Here is a 20,235-nt window from a genome sequence, read left to right as displayed (position 1 = left end):
CCTTTCTGACTGGGGTTGGCATGACACATTTGGGACTGCAAAAATATTCCTGCCAAAGCTGGGAATACTTAGAATCAAATGACAAGAGATTAGCCGTATTTTGGCATTCCTAGGAAGTGTCAGGATTCTAGTAAGTGATTTTTAATTGTAAAGATACACGATTTTCATCTTGGTTCTCTTTGGCACATAGTGTATTGGGGAATCTTCCAGATATTGCTTAGCCCAAGAACCTGCTTAAAGAAACCTATGGTAGAGACTCTTTTTGTAGCATGGTCTAAACTAGCTTAATATTTTCTGCCAAAAATGTTTGGTGCATGACAAAACAGAAAAAATTCAGGAGCTGTGAGGTTAGTGAAAGTGGCATTAGGAAGTTTTTTGCTATGAAAGATCAGTGGTGATAGTTTGCTTGGGCTGTTTACCCCTGTGCAGCATACATTTTCATAGTGGCAGTTCAAAACTAATTCAAAGTGGTATATTTATGATTTTCCATAGAAGAAATTCAAAAGAGTTCAAATTAAGTTACTCATAGAGCTTACCCAGTAAGCTTACTGGGATGGAGAAATCCTGTTCTGCCAGGATTTTCTCTGATGAAGGAACAGAAAATACTTAACTTGTAAATATTTCATTATGTCATGTAAGATATTCCTGTTCCTTGTATAACTTTTACAAAAGAAAGTACTTTTGTAATTGCATGATTACAAACTGGATGAGCTTTTGGAAGCGGTCTTTGATCACAGAGTAATGGATTAGATATTTTGTGGTAATAAACATGAAGATTTTCTATTTCCTGTTGTGAAACTTTGACCTAAGGAAAGAAGCTTCTTTATATCTGTCTGCTCTTAAATGTATGTTGGTAAGATTTGCAGGACAGCACAAATGCACCTAAATGTTTCCTTTCTTAGAACTCTATAGTAGTACTGACATTAAGTTCATGTCCATATCCCTTTCTCAATAATAACTATATGGGAAAGATTTCCTTCTTAGTTCTTGGGATATACAGAGATTTGTAATTGCTTCACAGCTTTACACTGTTATCTGCAGGATACAAACATTGTGTAACTAATAGGGCAGTGCATAGCCAAAGTTCCCAGAGTGAATGAACACACACCACCTTTTATCTCTGCTCTGTATTTCTTCAGAGCAATTTCTTCTTTGTAACACTGATTTCAGAGTGATTGCTACAATTTATGATAAAATGTTATAAAGTGTATTTACTACGATGTGGATCATATTATGAACCAAACCTTCTGATGCTTCTGTTTAGCTTGGAGCAGCCTGTTTCCCTACAGCCCATATTAAATGGCCCTGTTTGGAGTATTCAGCACAGCATAATCATGTTCTTGGAGAAAATTGCCTAAAAAGATCATTTTAGAGGCATTTACTTATATTTTCTATTAATATGGCTTAGTGTGCCTGGAACTGGAAAGCACATCTGGGCACCACCTCCTTGCTGGGAGGATGTTTTCATCTTCTGTGTTCTGAGCCTGTAAGAGCTACAGAGTATTCTGTGCAAGAAAGATCTTTATGTCCTGTCTGTGCAGACCCAACTTTCAGAGTAGCAGAGAATAAACTCATTTATCCTTTGTTTGTATTAATGAACTCATTAATCCTTTGTATTTGTTTTTCCCCTCCATTTGGAAAATTGTATTTTGAATTAGCCCGAAGGCTTTTGAAACTTGGGGTTGTTTTGACTTCTTTCTATAGTGCACTGGTTTTATTTCTTCTTCCCTCTCCCCCAGTAAATCAAACTTGGTGGTAGTTTTGTTTTTATATGCAGACAACAAAGCATTGAGGTCCTGATGCTATTTGTCTTCTAAACAGTTTATTTTAACTTTTCTGTGATTATGGTGTCCTTCAAAGATCTGAATGAAACAGTTTTAAACAGGTGGATGATCTCTGTGGAGATATGGAGCCTCAATTAGTTTTCTACTCTGATTTAAAGACTTTGGAACTAAAATGGTACGTGTTCTAGGAGGGAAAGGAATCTAAGGATTAAGGACAGAAACGTGAACAAACTAAAAGTCACATCACATAAGTTAGGTGACACTCTTGGGTGCTTTGTTCCATTCTTCATAAAATACTAGTGACATTTTCTGGCTTTAAGTATTAAAAAGGCAGCTGTGAAACTGCTTGTAAAACACAGTATTTCTGACTGACCTATGCTTGAGTTACCAATGTTGAGTTTGATGCTTTTCCCACCTAACCTTTCTCTCTGTGTAAATTACTTTATTGAAAAGGAAGTGCTTATTTACTCCCCGAAAATGTATTGTTTGATAAAGACCAAAATTACCTTCTTTTAGATAATGAATAATACTACTAAATTAGGTTTGGCTACAGTTTTCATATTTTTTTTAATGTTAATATTGAAAGGTTTTTTATGTTATGTGTCAGTGTCAGGTTATTTCTTGAGCACTAACTTATCTAACAGTAGATGCTTGAGTTCTGCTGAAGTACCCAATAACTTATCCTACAGTATCTTGCAATGAGAATAATTCTTACCTGAAGCTGCACTAACAATGGTAAGAAATGTGCATTTAACAATTCAAATTCTCATTTAGATCAACCTTTCATGAGACTTTAATAAAAAAAGACTGGGCATACCTCTTGGATTGGTTAAATCATATAGAATATAGAAAATACCGCCACAAAATACTGTATAATGAAAGCTGCAGATGTTGGATGTGGCATTGTCAAGAAAACTATAGCAGCATTAATGCTAACAAATTTGCTATATCAATAGTGTTCTCAGAAACTGAGAACTGCATGGCCCAAGGGACTACTTTGTAGCTGGAATAACTTCTTCAGACTCATCTTCTTAACTCTGGTATTTCAGTAAAACTTTTTCCAGTTTGCTGAAAATTCTTAGTCTTTGCTTCTTGTGTCCATTAGGCAGTTGTGTTATTCTTAACTTCATTGTCCACTTTTGAAATAAGATTGGAAGTAGTTGTCCTTTATTGTGTTGCACAGCAGCTTTATGAAAGTGTCTCATTTCCAGCTACTACATATCCTGTTTTTGGCAGTAAGATTAATTTCTCTAAGGGGAAACAACATGAGGTTTGCTTTTTCTTCTATCCCTAGAAGTTCCATGTGTGTGTATATTTTTTGCTCTTTTTTGTTGTCATAGCAGTATGTACTGTCTCACTATGGTAAAGTGTTCAGTACTGACTAGAAAACAGCTTCTTAGATGGCTGGAGTTTTTTTTACAAGTATATTTAAAATTTAATGGCCTACTCTCATTTGCAAATCATTGATAAAATTCCATGAAATAGACCTTAATCATTCTGAATAAAGTTAGTTTTTAGCTTGTGTTGTACTTCTCCAAATACTGTTTGGTATTCCTTTGACACTGGCTGGCTTTACTGGAAATACCTTACCATTCTCACCTTTCTCATCCCATATTTTTAGTCTTCAGAATCTTGCTAAGTTGATGTAGAGAGCAAGATTTGAGACAGCTCTGTCCTGTTTTAGCTGCAGTTGAAAGCTGATGCTGATTTTGTATTCAATTTCAAACTTAATAGCACATTTAATGTCAGAGCTGCATAATCTTTTAATGAAACTACGTAAGGTTGCCAAATGTAATTAATAGCAGACGGTCCTGTGAAATATAGATAGTTGATGATTTAAAATTGACCAAACCAAATAGAAAAAATAATTGCAAGCAAAGGGGGATTTGTTATATGGTTTTGTTTAAACTCCCTCTTCTGTGTCTCCTAGCTTTTTAGTTGGTGAAGGAGCTTACAGATGGGCAGTTGATCACGGGATACCAGCATGTCCTCCAGGTATCATGGCTACAAGTGAGTAAACTGGTGGTGTCAGTAGGAAGAACAGGACAGAGTAACTTTAAATGGTGCCTCATCTTTTGAGGTGTACATCACTTCATTGTTCTTAACATTCAACTAGCTTATTGTGTATGGTCTGTAAGGGTTGTTCTAAGTTTACTAATTTTCTAATAAGTTTCTAAATAGAAAAAATTGTAAACTCTTAACTTTAGCTGTATTTTAGCAACATCTAATTTAAGTGATTCTGTGATTCTAGGATTAAATTCAATGATGGACTTCTTTTTCACCAAAATGTAGGCTCTTTAAAAGCTCAGTCCTACAAGTCTCCAGTTGTGATCCATCCACCCTAACAGCACCAACTAGCCATATATCAAAATTCAGCAGGTGCCAGTTTGTCTCTAAGATTGTGTAGTTACACTCATCTCTGGGGCTTTGTCCAGAACTGCTCTTGTCTAAACATACTGTCAAAGTGATTTGCCTTTTTTTTTTTTTTTTTTTCAACCTAAGGCTTCACTTCACCTAATCTGATAATAACCCAGTCTGGAAAACAGACTTGGATTATACTGTATATTGATCCTATCTAATATAAAAGCTTATTATCTTAACATAATCACTGTTTTGTTATTTTATATTAAAACATCATTTGTGAACTAGGCTAAAATGAGTGCACTTATCCATGGAAAGGAAGATGTGGTTTTCTTCCTTCTCTTCTTCAGCCTTTTGGGAAGTGCCATAACTACCAGTCTGTAGTTTGTTTTAGGTGAGAACATGCCCTGTGCTGCCTGTTGAGGTTATGCAGGACAAAAAACCAGAAGTTATTACCCAAAGAAGGAGAACACAGAAGATTAGGAATGTTTATTTTACTGTAAAGAGTACTACTGCTTCAAATATCTTACCCCTAGATCAGAGGTTGAAACCCAGGGCTCCCATTAAGCCTTTTATTGGTTCTAATTTTAAATGTAAAGAAATATCTAGAAACTGCAGCTCAGAATTGTTGATACTCGGTGCTGAAGTGTAACCCCTGAAACAGTGGCACTGTTTTATTTGATTGCACTGATTTTCATACACATTCATGACACATTTCATTTTGAACAGAAAGTTTTGATCTCTAACTCCACATGACTGAAACCTTTGCTCTATCTGCTGTCCAAAATAGCATTTGCAGAACAGCTATTGTGCTGAGTTGAGCAGAACACCTTTATTTCTGTGGCTCTAGAAAGAGTAGAAACACTTAATGCTTTGAAGTTTTTTTGTGGGGAGGAGGGTTGCCTTTTTTTTTTTTAAATTTTTTCTCTTTTTAGGAAGGTAGTTGCTGCTTACATGCAGGAGATACTTCACAAACAAGGTGCCCTGACTAATTTTGTTTGCATGCACAGATTTCAACTGTTTCTAGTACCAGTGTGTTTTGATTGTGATATTAATTGCCAGATGATATATTTGCTAGCTACAACGTACCCAAGGCAGAATAAATATGCACACTAGCTGGGATGGCCACTGTTAGTTTGGTTTGCCTAATCCATACTATGAATTTATATTGGAGAAACATTAGAAGAATAATCCCAGCCAGTATTTTCACAATCCTGCTCCAATAGACCACTTCTTGCATTTTGTCTCCACAGTACATTCAGCATACTTCTATTTAGCAAAACAATTTGCATTTAAACAGTTGAAACATCCACTACTGACAAGTTAATTTTGCAGTATAGTTATTAATGTTAGTATATCTGAGTTTTTTTTCCTTAAAAAAAATAAAATAAAAAAAGCAAGAGTAAACAAGAACCTGAAGAATCAGTTCCAGGAAATGTTATACTGATTCCTGTCCCAGTCCTTAGCAAAGTAAATCTTGTACTTCATTGACCTCTGGTCAGTGGGATTGGAAGATGACCCTTAACAACATGTGTGACAACATGGGATTGTTACAAGTGAAAAGAAATTGGAAACTCTCTCACAGATAGCATATAAGAAGCCAAAATAAATTTATCCAATGTTACCATGGAAAGGAAAGTTAGATATGCTTAAGAAACAATCAAATAGAATTTGTTTCCAAGCAACAACAAAGAGATTTCATCTGAAGTCAGCTGTTTTGTTAAATAATGTACCAATCTTCAAAAAAAGGGTGTTTTTTTTGATTGTGTTTGCTACCATTGCTGTGGTGAAGTTTGCATGGAGAACTGGGGGTAAATTAAGTAGACATTGCATAGCTTCTGAATAGCTCTGTAAAAGAAAGAACTGAATGAATTGCTAAACATCAGGAAAATATGTTTAGTAACTTATTTACAAAAAACCAAACCAAAATCCCCTCCAAAAACCTCTAATCCAAATTTAGATGTGTACTTGCAGTAAATATTGGCAGGGAGAACTATGCATGGTCTCCATATGCACCAAAGCAGGTGCATGTTTTGGCTTCTCTGTGCTGCACATGGCAAATAGATTCTTGAAGTTGTCTTTTTCTGTCTCCTTTTTCTTGGAGCTGGGATGAGAAGAGCAATGAGAAGAATAATGTTGCAGCTGCTGTCAGGAAAGCTGGGGGATTGGGTGGTGGAGCATCCCTGTGGTCAGTATCAAAGAAAGGGTCATGATCTGCTTTGTGGTCACACTCCATGGTTCTCTCAGAACTATCCAAGAATGGAAGCACAAAACTGGAAGCCTGTTTTAAACCATGTTAATTGTTGAATTACATCAAGGTTTTGTCAAGGCTCATGTGCTTTGGCGACTTCAAGTGTGTGAGGAAATGAGATTTCTACCATTTGTAGAAACCTGGTGACTTTCCAGTGTACAGAGTGTGTGGTTTAAAAAAAGAACAAACCCAAACACCTGAAATGTGATCTGTCTGTATTGCCAACAGTCTGCAAGGAAGCTGAATTTATTAATCCCTGCCCAGACTAGAGGCTGCCAGTACAGGGCCCATACTGGCTTATCCCAGTGCTTTGTTGCTCTGTGTTAGAGAGACTGCTTTGGCAGTGTAATCCAAGTGTTAAGGTGTAATTACAATTTAGAAGTGCTGAAATACTGTACATTGCAGTCTCTTAAAAATGTTAAAAGGACACTTTAAATATGCAACATAAATTTGAGGTACATCCTCAGCTGCCATTATTTGTGCCTGCAGTAGTAATAACCAAAACACTTCTATCTGAAATTATCAACTCAGCCTATAATAGATATAAATGATCTTTGACAAAGATAACACGTTGTAAGACAGCATCTTACATTTGCTTACAATGTTATATCTTCAAAGGGAAAGAGAAGGAAGGCACCTACTCATGCAGCAAACTTGTAACTCTAACAATGTGGAAGTGACTGTAAGCACCTTAGTGAATAATGTTATATAAGGACAAAAATAGTGGCAGTGGATCCACATAAATTGTGAACTGCAGTTCAAGAGTAGCCATAAATAAGATGCTTAAGGAAGGATGTAAGAACACAGCAAGTATTTGATTCCCTTCCCCTATCCCTTATATTATTCCAGACTCTACATTCTGGATTTGTTAGTGACTCCTGCATACATGGAAAATAAACAGTGCAGTAAACCTTCACAACTACAAGTTACCTTACTGTCATTATTTTGAGACTTGCTGAGTAAAAGCTGCTACTTCATTGTCAGAATCCCACTCAGAATCCTTCTTCAGTCAAATTCTCAAATTACCTTGAATAACTTTTTGTCATCAGTAAAATCACATCTTGTTCAACAGACTCAGGGCTGCTATGGGTCGGTTTGAAATTCTATTTGTAACAGACCATTTCTTTACTTGTACTTTGTTACTTTTTTTTATATTAACTGTGTGCATGCAAGGAAATTCTTGTTTATCTTATGGCTGCTTGGATTTTTTAATGAGGGAGAGTCTTTTTTGGATGAGTGTAGTGCAAACTGTGCTATATCTAGTGACACTGTGTGTCTCCCTGACCACCAGGATTGCCTGCCTGTCCTCCAAAACCCCAAATCTCACCTCACTCCCAGTTTTCTCATTACTTATTATTGTATTAGAAAAAAAACATTTGCAGTATTGCTGGAACTCTGCTATGAGTTTCAGCCAGTGGCTCAGGGCAGTGGCTCAGACCATGTGTCCTTTGTTTTTAAGGGGGAGATGAAAGATTTGGAGAGAAACTGAAGGGTTCTGGGGATTTGGTTAGGAAGCTTGGTTAATCTGAATATATGATGTAAATCTTCCCTGGATTTGGAGACAGTATTGTAGAGTCATTTGATGTTCTGAAATCTGAGCAGCTGAGTGCAGCCAGGAGAATGGCTGTAAGTTACCCAGGAAAAAGGTTGAGCCAAAGTGCCCAGAAGATACTTTGAATTAAAATCTTCCAGGTTCAGGGAAGGCTGCTTGATGCAAAAACAAGATTTCTTGCAGAAAGTAGTAAGAAATGCTGTGTACAGCAGCAGTTTGCCCTGAGTTTGTGTTGTAAAGAACAGATCTATGGAGTAGTGCTCTGAGAGATAGGTTATTTTTTTAATATGCTTTAGCCAAGTGCTATTTCCCCCCCCCATTCATTTTGCTGTTTCTGGCAAAGCATGGCAACATGGAAGCTATCTCTGTTAGTCTTTTAGTCCCAACACAAGCCTAAGTGGTGTTAATCTGTCATTTAAAATAGCTTTGTTAAAAAGAAATTTATTTTTGTCTTTCTGTTTTAATTTGTGTCATTTATTTTAGCAACTTCTCAACAGAATTCTTCACAAGATCATTTGAATTCTTGTGGGTTAACTAATTTGTTAGTATATTCCGTTTTAATTCTCTTTGCCAATAGTTGCATTCTACTTTCATATGGAATAGAAAGATAAAGTGCAGAAAGCTTCTGTCAGCTGACTCTAAGCAGTCTGCCAGGGGGTGCTGTATGATTGGTCAGAGCTCTATTTCTACTTCAAAGATTTTTAAATATTCTTGGGGTTTTTGTAGTATTTTCAATTTATAGTTTGATTTTAAACAACGATTGCTGAACACTTACAGGTTGCATAATATTTAGTTGCATAGTAATTTGTAATGTGTCTGATTGAAAGTTAGTATTTGGGGTTTGTGTTCCCAGCTTGCTGTTCCACCACTGTAACCAGGAGGGTTTGAATATTGTCCTGAACTTGATTTGTCATTTAGTGGTGCTAAAAATTTATGCTTCTTTCCTCTATTTGAAAATAAAGTTGTTCATATAGCCATTATCTAAATTTTTCAACCTTGCTGAAAATAAATAAGGGAATACATATGGCTTATAAAAGCATGGGGATTTTAAAGAAACATGGACTTTGTAGTAAAAATGTTTTGCATTAACTTTGGGCAAGAAATTAACAGTGTATTCTAATAAACAACCTGTCTTCTGCAGGCCTGTTTAAGATACATAGGGCTAGAATGAGCAAGTAGATATGTATCAATTGTACCATTATTTAACAAATGAAAAGGTGTCTTAGGGTTGTATTTAAGTCTGTATGAACACTTCAGTAGTTTTAAGGACTCCATGTATAGGACAAGTCTGCTTTTAATCTGCCTGTGGTCTCTGAATAGTTTCTAATGGGCTATGAAAGGTGACTGAGAAAAACTTCTGAAGAGCTGTGTAGAATGGGGAATACAGTTGTGTTTCATTTACTTAGTCATTGTATCATTATCTAATAGAACTGTCGAGATTTTTGATTAAATCTTTACTTGTACGTAATATAATGCTTAAAGGAGTTAAGGGAATGATCAGAGTACAGGAGGTGAGTAAAGGATGTGGAAGTTTTATGGCAAACAAGTGGCATAGATGAATCTCTTCATCATTAGTCTCTGACCTGCTTGCTGAAAATTACTTTCTCATGTCCTTGTTAGATGGTGATAGATTAAAAAATCATGTAAAAAAGGTGTATTTATTGACTAGCAGTAATAGTTTAGGAGATGAATCTTGGGCTAATTAATTAGGTAATGGAGATCTTGTGGACTTTTCTCAGCAGGGTATCCAGGAACGTCAGAACCATCAGTCTTAGCTTTGAACAAGATGAGCCTGTGAGACTTTTCTTCTGCATTTACAGATAAATATTATCAAGTGCATGTTCTGATACCACATCCACTGATGCCAACCTCTCCTGGTGTTGAGCAGGAGCTGCTTCTACTGTTCTGTGCTCAGCCACTGAACCTTCTCCCAGGCAAACTTGTCTCACCTCTGCTGTGACCAAGTGTCCCACCAGAGCTTCCCCTGTCTGCCACAGTTGCACCCAAATTGCAGAGTACACGTGGTCCGCTCATGTTGGTACCTTGGGGGCTGAAGGAAGAATGTGGATGATTAGGAAGGTGTTTCCAGGTCCTTGAAGGTTATTTGTTCCAGAAGAGGCACCCCATGCTGCGAGGCAGGGATGTGTGATAAATACTGTAAATGAGGTTGGATTGATTTATAATACTTTGGTTCTGATGTGCTACGGCTGTCACTCTTTGAGTCTTTAGGCCTGAGAAACTGACATTTTAACAAGACATTTTAAATGACATTTTAACAGCAATTTTATAAAGCTGTGGGACATTTTTTCTTTTTTTCCCTTCCTCTCCCAGCAGCTCGGAGGTGGTTTTATTTATGCCACTAGGTGCATAAATGATGGAGCAGAACAACAGGGCTGGTTGTACTCTGTGGCTCCCAAGACTCAATTCTCAGTTCTTCTAAGCATGATGTAGAGTGCACATGTTGTTACATGGGTAGGTAGTAATTGCCAGGGATTCATCTGAAAGTACTTGTTTGAATTACATCTAAACTTTTAAGTTCTTGAGCAAAATCAAAGGACATTTTACTAAATACCTTTTCATACATTTCAACAACAGTACCACTGAGCTGTGATCCAAAACTTTTTCAAGCTAAAATTCCATCAGCTCCCTTACCCCTCTTCCTAGCTTTCTTCCCAGTCAGTAAGCTTTGCTTCTCTTGCTCTTCTCTTCCTCCTTGATCCAGCAACATCAGGCTGATGTAGCTATATTGCATTTGTTTTAGGAAAACATGCCTGTCTTCATCACTGTGTTGTGACCCTTTCCTTTTCTCAAGCTTGGAATGCACTGTCTGGTTGGAGAAGGTGAGAGTGGTTTTTATACTGTCATTAAGGACAAATGAAATTCTGTAGTGTCCTTGCACCGCAAAGTTGAGGTTTTGTTTTAGATTTAATGTGAGCTATGAACTCAAATTGTGTCTAGGTGTTTTCTTTCTGTCTGTAGTGCGTATTCGCAAAATAAACTTGTTGTGGGGTGTTCTTCCATGTTGTGTGTGTGTGGTTAACCAAGCACGTTTGAATCCTAGGCTATATTTTAGTTCATGGAATGTTTTAGTATGTTCTTTGTCAAGGATCAGCCTTAGAGGGTGTTTTCAGAAAACTTTCATAAAACACATCTTTGGTGTGTGCAGTTTGGAGCTCGCTTGTGTTCCTCAGTTTCTTTTGGCAGTAGTAGACCAAGACGAAGCAATGAGAGTGCTGTTCATTTTAATGGCATTTATAGTGGTTTTACATAAATAGACATGACAAAGGCAGGAATAAACTGAGGGCAGGCAGCCTGTCACTTGGTTTAGTCTTTATTCCCTTACTCTGGGGAGAAAAAAAACTAATTTAAGATTCAACTAAGAATCATGACTTTTTTTTTTAACTGAAGTTGGACATAAAACAATCAGAAGAAAAAATTGCCAGGTTTTGAGTTGTAACCTGGTCCTTTATTTCATGGTTATTTGGTCAGTTTCGAGGTATTAGCTTGCTTATCTTGCTAAGAGGAATTGATAATTACTGCTAGTAATTATTTTTCTTAAATGACGAAAGGCTGTTATTCATAAGTCCTTGCTAAAACAAAATCTTCCTTTTTCATCTAAAAGTTAATCCTAATAACTATTTTGAAGTTCAATGTAGTCTGAGCACAAGAATTTCCCTTCTAGGGGATGTCTGACTAGTCTGACGTTCCCTCACAGGTATGAAAGGTATGAGGTTTCGTGGTAAACTGAACAAAACTGAGGAGTATGAATTAATACCTTATTTATTTAAACCTGAGGTTGATCAGATACTGATGCAGAAGCTGAGAGGAGTTGTGAAATCTCCATTGTTGAAAGTACTTAGAATCTAACAAATCCTTTTAAATTGCATTTGGGTTTTTTTTGGAGGTAGGACTCTGCAACCATCTAATATCCCTTCCAACCTACATCATTAAATGCTGCTAGAAAGGTGTCTTCATCTGTCTGTCTGACATAGCCCCAGATGTCATGTATGTACTTCTTTGCTCATAATGATGTTTTTTTCTGCCCTGTATTTCTCAACTTATCGATACCATCTTGAATTAACAATGCAGATAAGAAGTTTTTGTTAGCAGATCATTCAGAGTAAGTCTTCAGTCTTTTCCTTGTTTTGAAAAGACAATCTTAAAGCACAGGGTTACCTCTGAATATTAATTGCTTAACTAGGGATTGCAGTCTTAAGTGAATGAAACATCTCTCAAGCTTGGAGAATTTTGTAGGTTGTGGAAAAATGGCAGGATAAATATTCTACCAAGGTATAGGTGGAGTGGAGATGCTGAGAGGCCATATAGCAGCACTTTGTGCAGCTGGGAACTAGTCCATGTGTTTGTGCATTTGATGTGATCTTTGTGCATGTGTTTGAACTGCTGAATGTGCAAATACTGCAGAAGGTTTCGGGACACTGCTGACATTTGGTTCTGAAGTGCAGGGAAGATGTTCAGGTTTGCATGTGGGGGCTCCTGCACCCTTTTGCCTCTCTAGATCCACATTTTTTCCAGCTTGGCAGTGGCAGCAGCAGGTAACAGGCTTAGGCATATTTACCCCTGTGTAATGCCTGCTCTTGAGGAGCACCAAGGCCTTTCTTACTCACCCCTTATGGCTCTGCCCACAGGTATTTGCTGTGCTTGGTGAACTTACATCAACTTACAAGTTCTCCTGTTTAAAAATTCTCTTTAAAACAATGTGCTGGCTTAGTTTTATTTTGGGGCACTTCTGTTAATGAAGTTCTTGATCTGTTAGAGATTATTAGTTTGTTTCTCCCCACTTCCAGGTAGTACTTGACTAAAATGATTCTTTGTCTCTCCCTCTTATCAAGTATTCAGGTTTTACCTCTTCATCCTCATTTCAAACTTAGAAATGTGTTGTCCTAAGTAGCTGCATTAATCAGCTCTATATAGTAGAATGAATTCCTTTCTTGGTGATAGCTGATTAATATGGGTTTACATTTTTAAGGAACTGGTATTCATTAGGTTTTTGGAGAGAAATGCAGCTTTCTCACTACTTTCTGAGTTATATACTTGAATAACTAACTAGGTGCTTCAAGCTAGTTGTTTGCCATAAGAAATACCACAGCCTGGCAAGCATCACCTTGAGCACTGCAAGCTCTGGACTTTAGCAGGCAAAATGCTGTCTGCAGTGAGATGTGAGCCCCAAGTCCTCCAGGAGGTCAGTTCTTCCCGTAATGCTACAGATCCAGGTCCAGTTTTACATACTTAAAAACATGATTAAAAGAGAATTTGCTAAGTGAATTTGGCACCTGTGTTGAGAAGTTTCAGAGTAAAATGCTCACTGTCTGTGTACTTTGTGAGAATTGTAAATGAAAGTTCTGGGTTCCACTGACTCTGCAACATTGAGTTTATTACTAGACTTCATGTAGCTGTTCCAGTCTTCTGAATAATATTGATGTAACTGTGTTCAGAATTTCATTTAAAATGACATTTTTTAAAGTTTATAGAAAAACCTGTGCTTTTTAGTTTCCATTGAATTTGTGACATACTTGTATAAGTAAAAGATTCAAATTGCTCTGTTCTCCCAATAGCTTGATTTAGCATGGTTAAACAAGTGACAAAAGACATTTTCTCCCCACCTCTTTACATTTTACAGAGGATGTTAAAACAGCCTGGGGATGATATTGAGTCAAAACTAATTTAAACTAAATATGTCAATATCTGCAATTTGTTCATGAACTGAAACTTCTAAAATGGGAACATGTCATTTTAGTCTCTTAAGCATAACAATTTTATTTTTTAGAGAGCACTTCCTTTCTGAATGTAGGGCTTAGATGTAGAAAGTAGGTGTTTGTCTTCTTGAGACGTAGGTGGTCTTTAGACTCTGTTGGATTATGGAGCATAAATTACTGCTAGACTTGTGTGTGGCTTTAAATATATGGGTAAACATACAGATATGTGATTAAGGTAATAAAATAGTAACCTAATTTTATGGCTATCAGAATGAGCTCACATAGTATCTATTTTCTTGTCAGCAGTCAAAACCAATTTTAACACAAGCCACTTATTCTGGTCTCTTCTGTGCAGTGCTGCTTCATTGCCAAAGATATTTAGACCAGCTTCCATGTGTTCATGCTGTGTTTCTACCAGATATTTTACTCTTCATGATTGCTGAACAATAGTAGAACTTTTAAACTTAGGAAAAGATATGCACAACTTGTACTGAAACTTGAATACTTAGTTTTTGGCTTTTTATTGATGCTTTTTGCATCAGTAAAGAAGTGGGGGATGTGTCCTTCAAAATGTAGACTTATCAATATTTGCTTAAAATAAGTAAATTTTACTTAGTTACATGCTTTTGAACTATTTTTATAGGGTTTAGTTTAGCAGCTTTTAAGAGGAACAAGAGGAAGCTGGAGTTGGCCGAAAAGGTGGAAACAGATCTCATTCAACTAAAGAAAAGAAGACAATCAAATGAAAAGGTTAGCTCTTGTTTCAAATTCTTGTGTCATCCTAAACTTACAGCTGATTGCTAATAAGCTTCATGTCTTATATGATAAGACTGATGTAGCCTCAGAAGCCTGTTCTCCTTGTCCATCTTAATGTTTAGATGATATGATAAAAACTTAGTGTAGTTAAAACCTTCTGCCTTGCTGTTTGAAAACCAAACCATCACTTTATATCTTGTTTGTGCTAAGAAAAATATTTTGCTCATTTTGAACTGGAAATACGACAAATGTAAATACAGATTTACCAAAATATTTTCTACTATTTATTCTATTTACCAAAACATTTTCTTTAGCTTGGGATCTCTGTCACTGTTTTCCACTTTTTAATGTATCCTGAGCACATTGCTTTATGGAACTGGAATTGGTGAAATTTGAAATACCAGGTAGGTAAACATGTGCATCGGTGCATGCATCTGGCATTGACCTGGCCCATATTACTTGTGCTCCAAAACTACCAGGGATTCTCTCTGTTCCCCTCATTTTTAGTTTAAATGTAGAACTTTGGTAACCTGTGAGAATGTCATTCACAGTATTTATGTTTAATGTTGAATACCAAAGTATGGCTCATGAAATTAAATTCCTGTGCTTTATTTGGGGCCTGTGGGCCTTTGGATTGGCCATTTCTCTTTGCTTTGCTGAGCTGTCTGACTACTGTGTGGTTACACATATTGATATAAATAAGGTATAAATCCCAGAGAATTGTTAGCAAAAGTCTATTCTCTGTCTGCAAAGGCAAACAGTGATAAATAGGTAATTTACATCTGTGTTCTTAGACAAGATGTTTCTCTGGCAGGATACTAATTTTTATTTTTTCAAGGAGCTAAGCCTTGTGAAGAAATTAAGGATGGGGGAGCCATGGAACTAGTTGTCCATTTTGGAACTTTTCCTGTTCCCAGAACTTCAGTTACCTCCTTGTGAAACTGGGAGTGTGAAAGTGTACCTGGGGGAGGAGGGCTCCCTGTGCACTATTGCTGTTCATGTCATAAGGGGCAAGTCAATGCTTGAAACATCAGCCAGTGCATGAGCTTACCAACCTGCAGTTTGAAATTTCAAGGGCTCCAGAGTCCTGTGCAGCACTTTTGGAGATTCCCAAAGGCCAGTGGTGGTAGGTAAAGGAGATGATCAGATAGAGCACTTCAGATAGGGTGGATTAGTGAGTAATCCACTAACAACTTGCTGGTTTCAATATGGTTATTTGCTATTTCTGATATTTGGAATTTCATTTTTTGCAGCATTGCTGAGTTAGTTCCCCAGGTGCTGCTACTGGCCTTGCTGCACTTGGATCCCCAAAAGGTCCCTGGTGTTCCCATCCAGGTACCCATTGAATCTGGCCACTCTTCACAGCACTGTCTGCAGATCTATTGGTTTCTCACATTGTTATTTAATACATTCAGTTCCTCCTTGTGTCAAACCTAGCAGTTTTCCACATCCACCCAGTTATCCAGACCTCAGCCAGAGCTTTGTCCTCTGTCTGCAGGGATGAAAACCAACCCGCGTTCTCAATATGGAATTCCTGTGCTATCCACAGAGTGTAGGATATAATTGCAGCCTTGCAGGAAATAAGGTTTTCAAAGTAGTTTTTCAAAATGAAATAGGAATGAAAAATCAAATTCTAAAAGAAAAAAAAAAAGTAGAGTATATCTCCCTAGATTTACTCTACTTGATGACCCTTCTATGGTCATCAAAGTCCTTGCTAAATGACCCTTTTCTACTAAAGGATCAGTAGAAAAAGGTCATTTAGTAAGGACATTTTCATGTGGCATGTGATTTGTTGCCCTAAAACTCACACTGTCAAAGCTGTGCTCTCATAAAAGGTTTTAAAATAACTGGTTTAAAACTATTTAAATACTTGAGTAATTAGAAGTTAATCTTCTTGTCAAAGTTATTTTAATTGGTAAATGCTCACGTAACTTTTTTTATTTTTTTATTTTTTAAAATTTTTTATTTTAAATATTATTATTTATTTAAATTTTTAATTTTTTTTTTAATTTTAATTTTTTTTTTATCAGCTGTGCTTCTCTGGAGCTGCAGACCGTTCCTTTCAGCAGCACTTCAGAGCTGTTTTATTATCTGGTTTGATTCACCCCCTTTAACTCTGTGCTGCAGCTGAGCACGTGTGCCTCTGTTGTCAGTGCTGCAGGCTGTGGGGAGAGCAAGGTAGAAAGGATGTTAACAAAAGTGGAGTTGAATGGGATCAGAGCTAATAGGCCAGTGTGAAGAGAGAGTATTTCTACCAAAACAGATTGAAATTACTTGGAAGTTTGAGCTACTGATAAATATCACCAGCTAAAAAGAAAAATACAGGTTTAAAAATTAGTTTTCAATAAAAATATGATGATACCAACCTCAAAAAGAACGAGGCTGTTTAAATTTGTCAAAGTTTGTATGGAAAAATGTGGCAGTGTAACTTACTAAAGGAATATTTTTCTTTGTTCACCCAATGTAGCATTTGCAGAGGGTTATGCATTTGCATACAGGAAGATCCATTAATAACTTCACCAAATTTTGAAGGTGTAAAAATTTAGTCTTTTTTTAGTTGCAGAGTTTTAGTGATTTACATAGCTAAGAAATAATTCACACACAAACAAAAAGTAACTAAACATTCTCATGGGGGGTGTCTATGATGTGTTCATTCAGCCAGATGCCATTCTCAAATTCTCCCCTCAAGCACCAGCAAATATCAGAAGTAAATATTTGTCTGCTTACTGTTAGTCTGTCTTTTACCAGAGGAAATTGTCTTTGAAAATAGCTTAGCAGAGTTTGGCTTGAAGCCCTGATTTTACTTAGTCTTTTGCTATTACAAACTTTCAAAAGTGATCTCAGCATATCTGTAAAAAATGGTCCTCTTCTTGGTTTGAATAAGTGACACTAAGAACCCCAAGTACACATGATTTTTTTGGGACAGATTAGTGTTTGTAAATTAGTATTTTATAGCCTAGTTATTTAGCTCTATAAATAACATTATTTAGGTTGAGTTTTATTAAAACTGGCTTGGTTTTTATCTAGTTCAACATAGGTACTGATATATGTATGCACCAGTTGGAATTATATGTATGGAATCAACACTTCCATGTGCTTCTGTTAGTATATTAAGACTGAACATATTTAGAAAATATTTTTGTCTATGTGCAGGTAATTGTAAGGGTAGCAGTCAACTATGGCAATCCTAGTGTCTGTCTTATTTAGTGTTGCAGTTTGGAAATTTCCTTAAAAATGAAATAAATGTTCCATCTCATATTTGTGTTCAAATGGTCTTTGATAATAAAACCTTACAGTTTTCAAAAATATGCTTCAAAATCCATTTAGTATGGGAAAATAAACCTAAATAATTTTTACCCATTCTAGTTATGTTTTGTTGTTTTGTTTTGGCTTTATCTGTGGAACTACAGTATGGAATAATTTCCTCATCTTGCACATGAAAATCAAACAAAATGTTCTTTTTTACATACCAAACAACTGTTGAACTGGGAAGGTTGGGATTGTTCATCAAGCTTTGGATAGTTGGGTAATAGCACAGAAATATTAGTAGTTTCAATCTGATTAATTTTGTATTTTGTCAGTTATCCTCAGAGATGAGATTCAGTAGTAATTACTTTCCATGGCATTTCAGAACTATCTCAAGTGAAGAGGGAAAATGCCCTGTGTGTAGAATCTTTCAGTGGGCACTGAGTAGAGCTCTCCTAATCTGCTAATTGCTTCCTTAGGGGCTTGTAGTGATGGATATTTACAATTTTTTTATGTGCAGGAGGGAAGGAGGGTTTTTAAAACATGCTTGATAGAACTCTGCATTTGTGCAGGTGAGCATCTTTCAGTTTTGTGTGCATGTTCTTAGCAAATATCTGAGTATTTGGACCATGGTTTAATAAGTTAATTTCCTTTCCTGCTGCAAGGTGCAAATTAAGTAATGAGGTCTGACTTATAACACTGACTTTCAATTTCTTCCTTGCAAAATATTAACTAATAGATATTTAGGTTGCGATACTGCATTGCTAAAATCCCCAAACTGCTTTTGCAGTGGACAAGTATCATTTAGTATCTGAACTCAGATACAGAATTTGGTAACAGATTTCACCTAGTTTCCTTTGGAACCTGCAAAATTTTAAAATTTAAGTAGCTAAATAAATCAATCAATAGAAAGGTAAGGACAAGCAAACAGGATCTTGATTAGTCCCTATTGGACCTGTATGAAGTTTGGTCTTAGAGTTTTTGAATTGTAGTATTTATCATACTTGTTTTTATTGTCCTGACACTAGCTTGACAGGATCCTCTGCTTTTCAACATTCATGTGATTTGTAGAGATGAAATGTGTGACACTGGAAATCTTTTCAGCAGTCTTGCAGTGTCTCCTCAGGCACATGATGCTTTTCTATAAGGCGATGTAAAGAAAGGTCCTTTGTTAAATTGTGATGAGCTCTTTATTTACTGGACCAGAAATCAAGGTTGCCAGTACAGTTCATGTATACAGAAGATACTGACAATGTATTTTTCCCCTTGGATGTGGAATAGAACATCACTGGTTTTCAGTTTGCTGAATAAGGATAAATACAGCATCTACTCTGTATCAGTGTCTTTTTTTTTTGATCACAAACCAGTCCCTCCTCCCCTCCTCCCCCCACCCTCCAAACCTATATTACTGAGAAGTAAAATACAGAATTCCTTTGCTTCAGAGATACTGATTTCCTTCAGAAGGTTGTGTGGACCTCCTCAGTCTTCCCTTAGAAAACATTGCCTCATTTAAACTAACTTTGATAAGATTTTCTTTGACTAGATTTTTATATCTGTAGTTGTTTATTAATTAAATTTTTTGTTGTGGGTATAATTTCCTTCAATAAAAGGGGGGCAGAGGGTAGACAGCAGCACCTGTATCATAGTACTACTTCTCTACAGAGAAATCTTGAGAGAATTAATGTTGGGAAGCGCTTTGTCCAGTCTGGTCTTGGAAACCTCCAAGCATGGGAATCTCCAAGTTCTGTGAGCAGTCTGCTCTGCTGGTTAAGGTTTTTTCAATCCACTGAGTGGTATTGTTTGAACTGGGTTAGTATTAGCTCAGGGTGTGTCTAGGAGTCCTGGGAGTTGGGAAATACATTTGCACATGAGATATTAATAAAAGCTTCCTTCATGTTTTTCATCTTTGGAACTTGGAAGGAAGATGGCTCTTTTCTTATCCCCTTTGCTCCCAGCATCAAAATTCCTTTTGTTTCTACTTTTCCTACCCTTCCTGATCCTTCCTTCCTCTGTTTTTCAGCTTACCCTTCTTCCCAGTACCAGTACCATGGATCTCTAGCTTCTCACCCCTCTCTGTCTTTATGCAGTTATTCTGCTTTATTGTTAGGACATCCGTCCATTTGTTTTAATATTGAATATGGTCAGTGCCAGCATCTGAGTGTAGAACTTGCCAGAGAAGATCTAGGTGTAGGTGCAGAGGAGAAACTTACTGTTTCTCTGGGTAAAAGCCAAGGATGAATCTCCTGCCTAGGAGTTCCAGGTGCTTGAGAAGTATTGTGGCACATGGTAGCACTGTACTGCAGATTTTTCCTTTTGAGACTGACCCAGATGAACCCAAATGTTTTCTCTTAAATTAAGTGTGGCCAGAGTATCATCAAGAGTTACAGTACTAGAAACCATGCTTGATAAGTGACACAGTATGCCCAAGGGAATTTTAATTGATGATGGGAACTTGATAATTTGAAGTTGAATAGTTAGGTGTGTTTGGTTTTTTTTCTTAATTTCTCCCTCTGAATTCTAGTCCAGAAAATTCACATATATATGAAAAACTTAATAAACTTTGGCATTATT

The 20,235-nt window shown here is 36.7% G+C and overlaps 1 protein-coding gene across 3 annotated transcripts in view; it reads left to right on the top strand.

The window, feature by feature from the left end:
• The window catches only part of TASP1 (taspase 1), a 74,940-nt gene that overhangs the window by 16,641 nt on the left and 38,064 nt on the right, over nucleotides 1–20,235 (top strand). For 2 of the 3 annotated variants that reach the window (XM_030269225.4, XM_030269226.4), the window contains exons 7-8: nucleotides 3,715–3,794; nucleotides 14,306–14,412. In XM_030269225.4, the coding sequence (XP_030125085.1) occupies nucleotides 3,715–3,794; nucleotides 14,306–14,412 (187 nt within the window). The remainder of the gene's footprint in view (nucleotides 1–3,714; nucleotides 3,795–14,305; nucleotides 14,413–20,235) is intronic. The other variant, XM_030269227.4, reaches the window with a different exon arrangement.

The sequence above is a fragment of the Taeniopygia guttata genome, chromosome 3 (assembly GCF_048771995.1).
Source record: "Taeniopygia guttata chromosome 3, bTaeGut7.mat, whole genome shotgun sequence".
NCBI lineage: Eukaryota > Metazoa > Chordata > Aves > Passeriformes > Estrildidae > Taeniopygia > Taeniopygia guttata.
Note: the sequence above shows the minus strand (reverse complement) of the source record. Positions and strands in the feature narration are given on the sequence as shown.